Below are 15,376 nucleotides of genomic sequence, written 5' to 3'. Positions count from 1 at the left end.
ATGCTGGAATGAGAAGACAGCTAAGTCACCACCAATTTGTTTCTTAAACTCTTACTTCCAGAAGCTGTGGGCAAATAGCATCTTCAACTACCACAGCTGCTGCCACTGGGCTTCATTAACACCAGGAACATTCAAAACTGGGGTATCAGTGTCATAATGAAATCAAAGGGAAAAGGCACAGCACAGACAGGATCAGAAGTCATATTTCTTTGCTCCTATTGCAACAGAATTTATCTAAGCAAACCCTAAAAAAATGTGTGGCAAGTCATTTTATGACAAAGCTTATCCTTTCTGAATTCAATGGAAGTTCTATTCCTGAGTTAGCGTAGATTTTTAATACACGAACTTTTCTTCTGCAGAAGCTTCAAAATTAGTATCACTGATTTCCAGGGACTTTACAGGACTCATAAAATATAAAAACTTGCTTCTATCTAACACATAACTTTGCTGAAGCAAAATGACAGTTCCAGGCACTGCCAAAAAACTTTCTTCACGAGTGTGCTCTTTAACCTTTTTGACATTTAGATTGTCTTTGTGATTTTCTGTCACAAAAGACTTCGTGAAACAACCAGGTGATTTAACAGCTCATTTCTACCAGGAGGTTTAGATTATCCCCTCGCCAATTGGTTCTACCTTTCTGCACTCTTCTGACCCACTGATGATTCAGTTCTGTTCTGTTCCAGCTCCAGTTCAGCTCACCAAGCAGGCAGAAACATACTTACGTTTTCTGCTGGGTTATTATCCTATTGTTTTAGTGCACTGATTTGGCTCACCAAGGGTTACATGAATGCCAAACCTCTCACAAGGGAGTGACGGATGTGCATGGCCAGGAAAAGAGGCAGACTTGGAAACAACGTATTGTCTTTGTTGTCTTATGAAGACTTACCCCTAAGTTATGAGAGACTTGAAACATTTCTAGCATTTGTATGATCAACTTGCCTGAGCACCAGAGATACACATAATTATCACTTGGTGGCACCTTCTTTTGAACGAAATCTGTGACCATCTTTTCAGTATGTTTTACATCAGTGATACATGGTTAGACTGCACACCATAAAGAATGCTGAAAACTAAAGAAAAGACTGGAGGTTTCAGAAAGCTATCCTGAAAGTGTTACTATTTTCAAATTTTTTTCATACAGCTTGAAGTCCAGTGAAGACATGGAATGTCCTTCAACATGTGCAAAACCCCTGTGTATTGCTCAAAATCATACATTTGTGATCTCTAAACTCACACAGTTTTCTCTGTTGGCCACAATTGTAAAATCTTCTGCAATCTCCATTTGATCTGTGTTATTTTTAACTTCCTTAAACTTCAAGACTCTGCAAAAGAAACAGAAATTACAAAATAAGTCATATATTCTAATCTACCTACTACAGCACTTCTACATTGATAATTTTAAAAAATCAGGTATATTAAAACATCAAAAATAACTGAACTGGTAATAAATTATTTTTGTAATTTATGTTTATCAGTGAAATTTTAACACAGTGGTCCTTGAACATTTTTCATATCAAAATCTAGTGTTGCCTGCCAGTGCCCACATTCAGCATGTAGAAATCTGCAGATGTTTCTACCAGAACTTCTGATTCTGACAAATTAATAAATTTTACAGTTTCTAGGGCTTGATGAGTGCTTTGGCCTGCAAATTGTCAAACTACTGAATTTATGCAGTTACTCAAATTTTCCTCTAATGAAAACAAGATTTGAGAAAAAAAGGCTCATACTTTATCAAATTTGGTCCCACGTGGATTATTCTGCCTGACATATCTGGATGGAAATATATCCAGTCAGGTTCAAGCGAACAGCATTTCATATCCTGTATTCCATTTTTTGCCTGAAGAAGGAAGGGAAAGCTTAGAATATCAGTATTTTGAAAGTCTTACAGATCTAATTAAAGAGGAAATACTGATCTCCTCTCCACATACCTCTGAAGGTTTTTAAGTACTGCTCCTAATCATGACCAGAAAGGATATCAGTGGAATAATAATAACAATAATAATAATAACAACAACAACAACAATAATAATAATGACGACTCAGTTCAAATTCTCAAGATATTCCATGGAACAGTTTCAACTTTTTAAATATGCAATAAGCAATGACCTGGTATCACAGCTATACATGGTTCTACCTCTCCTGAAACTAAGCAAAATGAAGATTTAGCCTACGCTCTGCAAACACTTCAACAATTGCAACAATTTGAGTGTCAAAGACATGAGATGTGTCAAGACATGAGAAAAGCATTAGCACAAAGTTTGACTTGAGCTTCAAACCTCGCTGCTTTTTGTGCAAGTATTTGTGGAGCGTGTAAGCCTGGCATAACTTATGATTTCAGCTGGTCAAAATCTTGGGATTTTGGCACTGGCTTTTTGTTGTTAAATTTAGCTGTCCTAATCATTCAGATTTTCAAATGTATGAATCCATACAGAAAAAACTAGGTGAGAAAGGATTGTACAAGTCCCTTTGAATCAAAATTGGTCTTCAGCTATGGTTGTGAAAGATCTGTGTTGAAAATAAGACATAGGAGGGGAATCACTGATTTGATCAGGCTAGTAAAAGAGATGAGGACATTTAGAGATTGGAAGTTTTTTAGTGAAGAACCCTGAACTAACAGGCCTAGAAGCTGCTTGTATTACAGAAGTATCTTAAAGTCAAATCCAGATCCAAAATAAAAGCTAAGATGGAAAGGTCACACAACAGAATACATGATGAATAGTACATAAACAAAAATAATCAGGAATGCTTGATTAAACTGAGTAATAAAATCTTTCTAGGGAGAGGGATTCAAGTGAGTAATAAAATCTTTCTAGGGAGAGAGAGAGAAGGTACAAATCAGGGATGAACTACAAACATTAAGGAAACTTACTCTGCAATTTCATAAAACCTAAAGTTTCTTTAGTCATGTCATTTGGTAGGCTGACTAGTCAGAAGTTCATTAAGATGTAACCATGCAAGGAATTGGGTAATGAGATTCTGCTTGAGCCTTAACTTTTAAGCCAAGAATACAGTCCTTTGTAGCACTGACAGCACAACAATTGTATTGGAACAAAGGAAGTATCAGAAGCAGTATTAATTCCGAAGAAAACATTTTACACGTGACTCCACTGGATAGCAGATGTAACACTGTGTGGTGATCCCTGTGAGAGCACCACACTGGAAAACTGGTATGTTACATTGAGGACTACTCAGAAGAAGAGATAAAGACAAACATGATACACATTCATTTCAGAGAAGCTGCTATCTGAATATATTACCAAAGCATTGTCTTTCAGAGAACAAATATGGAAGACTCCTTTATGTTTTTTCTTGTTAGGTGTGACGATATAATGCCAAGGGTAACCTCCAACTTGAAACGCATTCTCCAGAGAAGATGCTTCAAATAGCAAAGGTGGGATATCTGCAAATGTTCGGTAATGTTAACACCATTAGTAGCAGAACAATCATAATTCCATTGATCCTTACAACTATACATTCCAATAAAGCTATTAATTCTTCAGAACTTTTGAAGACTGGAGGAAATACATTGCCTGTGATCTTTTTTCTAGCACCAGCTATGCCATCTCACCAGGATGCTAATCCAGGCACACATCTGCAGTTCCCTGTGGAAGGTTACTGCCTTCTCAGATATTCTGCTGAACTGCTCTTCTGACACCTTTGACTTATTTCATTCCAAATGAGCTAGATAAGCAAAGATGTAGCATACAATTAAAATTAATCCAGCTCATCTGAATGAGAGAGGACATACACATGACCAGATCAAAGACCATATCAAAACGGTCACTATTCTCTTGGGAAAAATAGTGATAAATAGCTGGAAACAGACTAACAGGAGCAATCTCAACAGAATTAAATGCAGGAGGTTACCTGAATCTGAATACTCCTTCTCCTTTTGCATAATACAACAAAATAGTGTGGACCACAATGAATGTAATCTGTAGCTGAGTTCATAAAAATCAATAAAAATGTAGGAATTTTTTTAACTAATGGAAAAAGATATTTAGTTTTCTCTTCAGTTCAGTTGGGATAAGTTATACAGATGTAATAGGCCATTCTTACAAGTCTTCTGTATACTAAATAAGAGAAGCATCTTTGAATGAAATGGACTGCATGGAGCTTTACAACTTCTACCAACTAGATAAATAAAAGCAATTTCTACAGCTGCTATAACTGAATCAATTTTAGACTGAAGTTCAGCTCTTTCTAACAGTACAGAGAAGTGCTGGGGAAAAAAGAAGACAAAACATGGAGAAAATCTGCAATTACAAGGAGCAATTAAACAGGCAGAATATAAAAACCCAAGCTGAATTACTGTGAGAAGAACAAGGTTCTTATCTGGACTTTTGTGTCCCAAAGGTCCTACCCAAATTCTGACTTGTTCTTGTCCTGCTTACTCTAGGTAATTATCCAGATCATAGCCAATGATGCTAAGATGTCATATGACATCAGAAATCATGTTTACAGAGTGCTGCTCTCATTTACCTTCATTCATGTTTCCAACAACTTAGCCATTTAGATTGAAAGGCATTAGTTCACTGCCCATGGAGATGAAGTCTTTCCTAAGCTGGAAAGTGGCTGTCTTCTAGTTGTCTTTTGGACTAACACATAGGAAATGGGAGATTCTGTGCAAGGTATAACAAAGTATATATAAAATATATACATATATAAAAAAGCCAAGGCATCTACTGAAAATGTAGAGAATGTTGAAGATGAAGGCATAAGCAAAAGACCTACTGATATTAAGATGTCAGAAAATGAAAAATGAGTCAAGAAAATGTATTGACTTTCTCTTTTTAAAGAAAGCATATATAGCAAGGCCCCTCAGAAATTCTGGCAGATGGACTAAATGATAGATTTAAATGCTTTTCAATAATATATCAATCCTAAGCAGTACAGGCTGCTGATAAAATATGCCTTTCTTTTTATGTTCATTTGGCAGAGATTTACAAGATCATAGCCACCTAAACCACTGTGATAACGTGACTCTGCTGCCTCAACTCCCTCTTTCCTCCTGTGTCACTTGCTTTGTTGCTCAACACCTCCTGTTCTCATTGTTTAGAAGTCCCTTCCCTAGCGTTGCGTGTTTGCAATCTCCAGTTGAGCTTCTTTGTTCACTTCCTTAAAACTCTCCAGCCTCATCTAAACATAAAGCCATAAAGTTGTTTCTGGCAGCACTAACAACTATTTGTTCTAAATGTAAAAATAAAATCTCAGCAAAGTATCTTCCTCTCTATTTTTTAATGAAATTACTGTATCCTCTAATAATAAATCAAACTACGATTTTAAGTTCTGGACCTTTTAGAAAGAGACAAAATGAAGATTTATAGGTACCTTTCCATTCCTTCCACTGTGACCAAAATCAAATTCCATACCAGTCAATAGCTGTAAATGACGTGGTAGGTACATGGTAGCCTATACGTTTTGACCTCTATACACTTCCTCTTGGGTATCTAACACACCATAAAAACAGCACCGTAATAACTACCATCCCTTCAGGCAACTTCTGTAGCGAGGCTTGGACTAAATAAGCAGGAAAATTACACATAGTTATATTACAGTAAATACAAGCTTAAACTCTGAAACTGTTAAAATCTCGCTCATTGAAGCGTTACATTAGATTAAACAGTCTGTCAGCCATCTCATTCTTAAAAGAAAACAGCTCAAAAACCACAGGAATGCAACTATCTGTAAAAAGCAGCCATGTCTGCTCTGAGTTCAAAACTTCCTAACCACAAATTCTTGAATACGATTCAAGATCAAAAATGTTTTCTCCAGTACACTGGTTTTAAATCTCAAAACTAAAAACTACAATGATCTATAAGACATGAGAAAAATCTGGTATAGGCTTCCTATTAAAGGTCCGACAGCATGTTTTCCATAGGGCCCCTAACATTAAATTGTGGTTTTGAAGACTAAGACAGAGAGGAAAATCAGGAGAAATTTCCCTTTGCAGAACATGAGACACCAATTATAGCAGCCTATCATTTTCTTTTGATAAAACACTGCATTATAACTGAAAGCCTTCACTACGTAACGCTGTATTTTATCTTTCTGTATTTCCTCAGGTTTATGTAAATCTGGTTTGGTTTGCCTGTTACTGTCTGACACTGTTTGCAAACATAAAGATCAAAAGCATTTTTTATGTGGATAGTCACTTGCAAAAACCATTTAATACAGAAACATTCAAAATTAAAGAAACAAAAGCACGCATTATTTGATATTGGTGAAAACAAGTTTGTGGGTTTTTTTGGTTTTTTTTTTTAAGTGCCTCAGGTGTGAACTTGTGAGAATGTATTTTTAAAATAAAAAAAGTTTCAAAGACAGTCTCAGGCTTTGGTCATTCATTAGGATTCTTAGCACCAAATTCTAATCTCAAATGCAGCAACAGAAATGATCATTTGGTTTCAGAGAAATTAAAGTCTTTATAAAAAGCAGAACGTTCATAAGCTAATGATTTGAGGCATAAGAATTGTTTTTAATAGATAATTTGTTATCTCCTCAGGAATTAATTTTATTGAAACTGGCACATTTCTGACAACTTAGTATTATCAAAATGGAACTTGGACAAATTGTATTCAGTCTCCTTGAATTCCCTCTGCACGTTAGATTAAACATTGTCACATCTTTTGCTTACATACTGTATACTGTTTCTGGGTGTTACTAACAGCTGTCCTAGCCCTTCCTCCTTCCCAAGAGTGGTTGTGTCTCAGAAATAAGGAAGGGGTTTCCACTTCATGCATTGCTTATGAAGTTTTTCAAATAGCTTAGTTGCTGTACTAGTTTTCTAGGTAAGTCCTATGTAATTAATTCCTGTAATTATAAGTAAAGCAAAGCATATTTTTACTATACTGCAAACACAGAAACACAGCACAATACGAATACAGCGACTTTAATGTTTTTTCTTGGTGTGAAATAAGTCATAATTAATCTTTAAAAGCCACCAGACAAGATAATACAAAGATCATAAATACCTGTTATTTTAATGTTACATGGAAGACCAAATGGATACTTTCCTACAACTCCCACTTGACCATTCCAGTTGAATTCATGTCCCAAATCAAATGGCTGTTCCATGAACTAAAATAACACAGAACAATTTAGCATTATTGATGGATACTTACCTTCTGTTTAGTTTTACTGCTCTGTTGCTACTGCATTCTTTACCTTGTTAGATACTGCTTGAAGTCTCATTTTTGATTAATGTTTGATCTTTGATTGGAAGAATATAAACTCAAAAGTCTCACTGCAGTTCTGTTTCAGATCAAACTATCTTCCACGCCTATCAGTTTTTAGCATTAACACTCTATAACTACAGACTAGGTGTGTAAAGAAGAGCACACCCTGGTCTAGCATTTACATAGCTCCTCTCTGTACCTGCTGAAGTGCCTGCCTGACCCTGGATCTCTTATGTTTTGCCACCTGTAACTGGTCGTGGGTAGAATTTTCTGATAGTGCACTCATTTGTATCTTCCAATGGTAAATAGATTTAGGCAAGAACTCTATCCTTTGACACATTCCCCATGTACCTATGTGGCGTTACATGAATATTTATGATTTGTTGCCTGAAAATAGCATGGATTGTATGAAAAATTTCGTATTTCATTACCTGTTCCGAGATGGCCTGGAAGTTATAGAGCCTGACCAGACCCATGCTATACATTACAATCAGGATTCCATTAGAAACAGCAACATCTGTCACACTATTACCAAATATCTGTGAAAAAAGGAAAAGAAAAATATTCTATTAGGGAAGAAATAATTGAGAAACAATGCAAAATACTGACATTATGTCCTTAATTTTGCAATCGCTTTTATTTTTTATTCTTACCAAACCCTATGATCAGTGTTTCAGTTCATGAAGTTTTCTGTAACTCATCTGTTCTATGCTTTGCAGTACGGTAACACCTGAGGTTAGATTAGTCATATTCTGCAAGCAGATTCATTCTCTAATCAATTCTCAGTGCATCTTCATAACATGTTACCCAGTTATTATCATACATGAATAGATATCACCCAGCATCCCACAGGAATGTTAGCAAAGCAACAACTCAATCTAAAAGTACTGATTCCAGATCTTCTGTTCTTTCTTCATTGCCAGGGTAAAATACTAGTCTAATCATGGCTCCATGGCTGTGTACAGCTGTACTAAAACTACATTACTCGGCTGTCACAGAGTACAGGATCATCTCTGAATCCAAATTAGACACATACATGAGAAGCTGACTTACCCTTTTAATAATTATGCAGTATTCATTTGCGCCACTGCTTAACACATCTCCACTAAGAAAAACCCAACAAACTACTTCTTAGTATTTAACAAATAACAGCACGTGAAGTTTGTAATTTTTTTTACTAGAGATGCTTGGAAATGTAGAGTTTTCATTTCTTTAATCTGAATCACTATGAAAAGGCTTAAAATAATTAAAAAAAAAAGAAACCCAAAAGCTGTAATAGTACTAAATCTTAACACTATCAATGATCCTGTGATCAGTTTGTTCCCAAAAGATACTTTCACTCCTGAAACCTTGCCTTTTATCTAGTCTTATGGCTCTTTCTCAGTACATTTGTTGTATTGAGAAAATATAAAGGTTCCCAGCATCTTCCAGACACAAACTCTAATAGCCTTCCAACCCTTCAGACTTTAGCTAGTCTGAACCCAGAATTTATTGTGGTGTACCATCTCAGAAAAGCTGATGCATTACGTGCACCCTGCAGTCTTGAACAGTAACCTAATCCTAACTCTAATCTAACAGTGACATTCCACTGATCTGTCAGGCTTAGCATTGCATTCACTAGTTTCTTCTTCTGCTGAGTGTATTCTCAAATCCCAAATTCTGCCCTGACATTATTCCTAGCTGTAACAATTACTCTGAGTACTCAGTTCAGGCCCAACTGAAGAAATACTCTTTTAGATGTTTTGCCTACCATGATGAATCTGGCATGCCATTGCTAACCAGATTGACACTACCTTTGATACTGGTAATGTTTTTTTCCAGTCCTAAATACTAATTTTGAACAGAACAATACACAGTGCACCTAAACTTTCATGGGCCCAAATGAAAAATGTTTAAACCCACTCCTTCACTTGCCAGCCCAATCTCAATTTACAGCCTCAACCCAACCCAGCACCAGCTAAAACCCACTAATAGCTCTGGACCCCAAATGAGATTGTAGCTCACAGAGCTTTGAAGACAGAGTTTGTATGTTTGTACTGTTCCATTTGTAAGTTGTATCTAGAGCTCTCTTGACTTAAACTAGACATGTTTTCTCACCAGAAAGTAAAACTTCCTATCTGGCTTGAGGTTTCCTAATATATACACTATTACAGGTCACAAAGTGACCTCAGAAAGGTTGTTTGGTCTTGACTGATAAAACAAGACACATATTTACATTTTGCTGTTCAATATCAATGATAGTGCAAGTTTGAGACATTTTTAACTGCATATAGAATTCATAGACGAGGAGTGGGTTAGAGGCACATCTTAAAGAGGTGAAAAGAAGTCTACAAGCACTTTATGACTCCCTAATTCTTATGATTGCTGTAAGACTAAAGTCCTGTATGTCAAAGAGTAACCCAACAGCAGAATGCATTTGTATTTTCTCTTCTGGTCATTCGAATTAAGAATTTCCCCTGACCCTGCAGTGCCCTTATCACACAAAGAAGAACATTACTACCAATTAATGTTTCAGGGCACTATGCTTTTACAAGTATGACTTCTGAAATTCTGGGACAATCACCTAAACTATGCCTCTCATACAACTACAGTACAAATCATGATTAATAGAGGAATTAACTTACCTTTTTGTTTATTTCTAGCATTCCAATAAATGAAAGAGGCAAAACTTGGAATACAGCAAGATAGAACAATACAGACTGTTGGATACCTGCCTGGGAAGGAACAACAATACTGAATATAGTCACTATACTTGAGGCATTTATTAATGGTAGGACACCTTCATCTTCTACCATAATAACAAAGCATAATGTCTCCATCTCTGTCCTTGTAAACATTTTCATCAATTTTGTAAAAAAACTTAAGAATGACAGAGTTTTTCAACAAACTTACCTGCCGTGCTGCTGCAGGGAGCTTATTCTGGGCTGACTTTACAACCATAACCTCTTGAGGAGTATCCCAGCTCAGATACCTATTTGTGACAAGAAAGGCCTATCTTAATAACTTAAAAATAATTTAATAATAAATACGTTATTTCACATGAAATATAATCTACTATAACTAGGCAGATCCCTGTGTCCAGGCAAACTGTTCAGTATCTGATTCAGGAGAGGTGCCCAAGATGTTTGCTGTTTGCACTAATGCAAAACCCATGGAACTAGGCTTATTTCATGCAGGATTGTGAGAAAAATTCTGAAAGTATGAACATTCACTATCTTAATTTTTCTCCTTCCCTTCACAAATCACTGTTTTCTTATCCTTCATCCGAAAGGAAATAATTTCACCTCAGAACTAAAAAAAAGATGCAGTTTACCAGAAGGAGCAACTGCTCTCCTTTTAAAGAACAAAATGGCTACCCTGTGGTGGAGAATGCTTGCAAGTTAAAAATTGTTTAAACTTTAAATACATTTTTCTTATGTTTTATGAAGTTTGTTTTACAGCTTTTAAAGGTCCTCTCCTGCTATGTTGCTATTGCAATATTAAAGGCTGTAAAATTGTCAGAGAAAAGGCAATAGTAGCCTAGTTTTTGTGGCTTTCATGGAACTTGATACCAAATTTGAGATCGTAATACTTAAGCTTTTCTTCTACAGAAAACAGCATGCAGGAACAGTATTACAGGTAATGTGCTAGACTAACAAACCTGAAGTCAACCGTAGGATAGTACTAAAATAAACATGATTCCCTTTCTCCAGTACAGTAATAATGACTGTTAATTCTACAAAGCCCAGTCACTGTTTAATACCTGAATTTGCAACAGGATCCAGCAAGGTATATTTTTTCCAGTATTTCTCCACTATCAGCAGAGAGACGTAGAAGCCAGTTCTGCACTGTCAAAACTATCAGGGAAGATTTATAGTCTGAAGGACTTGGCAGCATTTCCCCCTACACAACAAGAGGTTATTATAAAAATGTTTGTACCAGGAGGATACATAACATTTTGACACATTTTTTTTTGACACATTTTAACAAGAAAACAAAAGTTAATGCATGTTCCTGAAAAACTAAAGGTGGAAAGCTGCCTGCCTTAACATCTCTAAGATCACATCTGCACCAAATAGTCATCTGACTATCACATAAATAATCTGTTGTCACACTTTTGGCAAAACAGTTACCTTTTCTAGAAAAGACACCTTTTAAAACTTCCCTGCCTTGCAAAAATGAAGTATAACTGCTTATCAATCTAATTGATACCAGTCTTGAAGAGACAATAGTTTAAATATTGCAGAATAAGACATTCAGTGGTAACTCAACAGCAACTGCTAAGCATGGTATTCATGCTGCTTTTTTTTAGTCACCTCAAGGATGAGGCTAATATTCTTAAGCTCTGTGGACACTGGATGAGAGAAAAACTCCTCAAGGAGGAGGGAAATTATATAATCTATTAGCTAGAAAGAGCAGAACAACTTTTGGGCAGAGTTGCTTCAGTGGGTCTTCAGTTTATCTGCTTTTTCTTTTATGTCAACAGATCTGGTAAAAAATAAAACTCCCACCTACTACCCTTGCTAATTAAAAAATACAGAAAAAATTAAACCGAATTTATGTTGTAAGGAATTAAAGTTACCTGCATAAGCATAAAGGCACTGTTTTTAAAATCTTTGATAAAAGCTCACAAAAAAGTATACAAATGTGCTCTTGAGAAATTCAGAGAAATATACCTCTACACGTTCAGTCAAAATAAATAAGCACGTTGCAAATCCTAAATGACCTAACTCCATAAAAACATTGAGAAAATAGTTTGCAGGGAAAGAATGCTCTATTCTAAGTATGTTTCACCAAAAGATATTAATTTGGGGTTTTTTTGCACAATGCTCTACTAAAAAGTAATCTTACCAGTGGGCATTCCAATAATAAAGCATCTTCTATTTTTTCTGACTTAGAACACTTTGGCTTTTGATAAAGTATTCTTGGCTCTTGTGCAATGCTGGAGGAAAATGATTAATAATCATTAGTGTACTTTATAAACTAATTTCTATGAACAAATCATTTCATACTGTTGTATAAAACCTGCCTTCTCTTTAGGCAGGTCAGGAAATCTAAACATCTTATTTTTACTTTGTAAGTATGACCTGAAATTGCTCTCAAAATACGGCCTAATAAACAACAGTTAGTATAACGTCGTATTTAAAAGCTAACCTTCTCTATATTTTGTGGTTTGGTGTTGTGATTTTTGGTGGGTTTTTTTGTTTTCTTTTTAAAAATAACAAACTTAATAGTAACATTCTTACTTTAGTGATATACATTAAAAAGAAAGCATATTCCAGAAACTAACGATCATCCTGGAACCTTCCCCTCAAGTTCTTCTAGTATTGCCTTTCATAATATAAAGGCGTGGCATCACGTACAAGTATTTTTTTAAAAAACCTTACTACCAGAATAAAAGCTTCATACTTTGCACAGTTTTCCCCTCAGGGAAAGGATGAGATAAAGATAAACCTGAAATATGTTAGACAGATTAACCCAGTACTGGAAAGCATTCAGACAATGTAGGAATAAAACATGGCTAAGTAGATTTAGATCTCTGCTGTAAATGATAGATTAATTTAATTAACTCTCAGTGGTTTACACAGGCAGAGTAATTTGTCTTTTATGTACCATATGACACTGTCTCAAAACAGTTCTAGCCACAACCTACTCAGCAACACAGTTCTCCAAGCCCCTGCTACTTCCCTTACAGGAGGGATAGGCAAGGACACGGACTGGTGTATGGGGGACTTCCCGTCCTCTACCCTGCCCTGTGCTGCCTCCTAAGCTCTGCCTCTACAGCTAATCATGGAACAGGAAAGTACATCAGATCAGAGGTCTGATCTGCAAAATACATTAACAAAAACCAGCAAGTACTCTGCACACTGTACTTTTACATGAACAACAATTTACTTCTTTAATGTAGAATTCATAGACGTAGTACCCAGCTTGTTACAGAGGCTGATTTTGTGACATTATTTAGCACACTGCTAGTTATCAGATCACAAAGAACTACTGTTTATTTGGCTTTTTAATGCAAAATTATGAAATGGTGATAATCTTCCACTCCTATTAAAGTGTTCTGAAAGCTGAAGATATACACCACCAGTAAGATCAGACTTTCTTTCACCAAAGCAGGTGTCACATTAAGACACAATAGCATGTGAGTATAATTTAACAAAGATTTATGCACCTTGTTCTTTTTTTGTTCATAAGTAAATTCCACTCAATTCACAGGGGCTATTTGGATGAGTACAGTTAGTGACATGTCTAAAACAGAATCACAGTGTTAAAACTGTAAGGCAGGGTAACTTTTAATTGTAAGTTTATTACCTGCTAATACAGCACTGATAATTGTCTAAGTAAATTCTTCCTCTTTCATACGCAATAGGTGATGCAGAATGAGTTGTCCAAACGTTCCTGAATTTAGTACTTTCCTGAAACAGACAGTGGTTGTAACAGCGATGGCTTTTGTAACAAACCTTGCTTTTTGAAAATATTTTTGAAAATATTTTATTTGGCTCCTGCAGCTTAATAACATACTTTAATTGAACCTTTGCTGTTGAATACAGAAAATGAAATCTTATTTGTTTTTAACCAAATTAAAAGACCTTTTCCAGGGAAATTTTATCTTTTTTTAAAACCAAATTAAAAGATTTTTTATTAGCTATTATGGAAAGCATGGGTAATTAATATTTTGTCATTAACTTGTCTACATTAAAATTAAAACTGGCAGCTTTTAAAATCAAGGACAAAACTCCCCCGAGTATAAATATGCACATAACTCTCTTATATGTAATTAATTGAATTTACCAAACATCTGACTCCATTCTGCTGTTGATGTTTTGTGTGAAAGGTAGAAAAATGTGTTTACAGTTCTTTGCAAAGCATGCCTGAAATGTTAATGGGATAAACTGCTCACATAACTTTTCTTGGGTGCATTAGAGGTATCAGGGGCTCTATACTATTAACAAAGGTTCCAGCCTTACAAACAAAAAAAGTACTTAAGTCAGAGGTACTAATTTTTATTTCAATAAACCTTGCATGCCCATTGATCTAGTTAAATAAGTGGACAGTTTAGCTGACTTCCAATAAATATATTTTCAATACAACACAATTGCCAATTCACTTCCACATACTCACTTTAAATACATTTCTATCAACTACTGCATGGGAACAGTAATCGTTTTGATTGAAAAAAATCAAGTTCACTTTAGCCTGCAATTGGTTTAATTCCTAGTTTTTCTGTAACGTAAATTTCACTGACACATTAGGGGTATGTTTACCTGAAGACCTCTGCTGATTAGCTTACTTTGTTGAGAGAACTCAATTCAAATTTAACACTGATGCTTCCTATAACACGATGACGTGAATATTGGTATTAAATATTAAGTCATCTTAGGGGAAGAAATAAGTGATACAAAATCTCATTTTGTTATTTCTAAGATTATAAAGTTATTTCTAAGGCGATTATTAGATTTATAAGTGCTTCTGCAGTTTTTCCACGGCATAGTCCCCTCTACATTTCTAGGTCTGAGCCTCATGAGATAAATTTAACCATTCCTAACTCTCTTCGGCAAAATTCCAGCTTTTTTCTCCCCAAAGTTGTTAATGGGCGTGACCAGGGACGTCTCAAACACCTGGGCTGAGGACTGACGCTCAGACCACCCCGGCTGAAAGTCAGCAGACGCAGGAGTTCAGCCAGCGCCAGAAGCACCGCTATTACCTGACACATTATCTTTCTGAGGAGTCCCAGGTTTTTCCTGTGGGCGACACCAGCATCTCTGGCATAAAAGCCGTGGGCCCTGCGGGTGAGGACGCAGCAGACGTTGTGAGCCCCGGGCGCCCGGGAGGCGGCCGTCCTCCCGCCGGCGGCTGCCTGCGGACACATTGCTGCGTCTCGGGGCGGGCTCGCCTTCTCTTCCCCGCTTCTGGCTCGCTCTTGGCGGGGCAAGCAGCCCTAGAGGGCCCGAGCCCGCGCCGGATTCCTCTCACTCCTCGCGAGAGGCGAAGCGGGAAAACGTCCGAGCGGCCCCTCGCTCTCCGACTCCCGAGAGACGCAAACCGAGGCCTGTCTGACGGGTCTCCGCCGGGGAGGGGCCAGGGCAGCCGCCGCCAGGCACAGGCACCCAGGCGGCCGGGTACGCACAGCGTCTCCCCCACTACTACAGAGCCGAATTACCGCAAACGCCGAGCCACAACACCACTACTCCGCCGCCGCCCCCCCGCGGACCGCCGGG

At 36.8% G+C, this 15,376-nt stretch overlaps 1 protein-coding gene across 1 annotated transcript; it reads right to left on the bottom strand.

Annotated features, from left to right (window-relative positions):
• Positions 1-1,207: 1,207 nt before the first annotated feature.
• DCAF17 (DDB1 and CUL4 associated factor 17) lies at positions 1,208-15,027 on the bottom strand (the record flags this gene model as incomplete). The annotated part of the gene is made up of 11 exons (XM_082001559.1): positions 1,208-1,322; positions 1,728-1,837; positions 3,258-3,400; positions 6,972-7,077; positions 7,607-7,714; positions 9,800-9,889; positions 10,068-10,146; positions 10,918-11,057; positions 12,006-12,096; positions 13,470-13,573; positions 14,863-15,027. 11 exons carry the CDS (start codon positions 15,025-15,027, stop codon positions 1,208-1,210), a joined length of 1,251 nt encoding a protein of 416 aa, XP_081857685.1.
• Between the last annotated feature and the right edge of the window lie 349 nt (positions 15,028-15,376).

This window comes from Phaethon aethereus (genome assembly GCF_964289735.1).
Source record: "Phaethon aethereus genome assembly, chromosome: 6".
In the NCBI taxonomy this organism is placed as follows: Eukaryota; Metazoa; Chordata; class Aves; order Phaethontiformes; family Phaethontidae; genus Phaethon; species Phaethon aethereus.
Note: the sequence above shows the minus strand (reverse complement) of the source record. Positions and strands in the feature narration are given on the sequence as shown.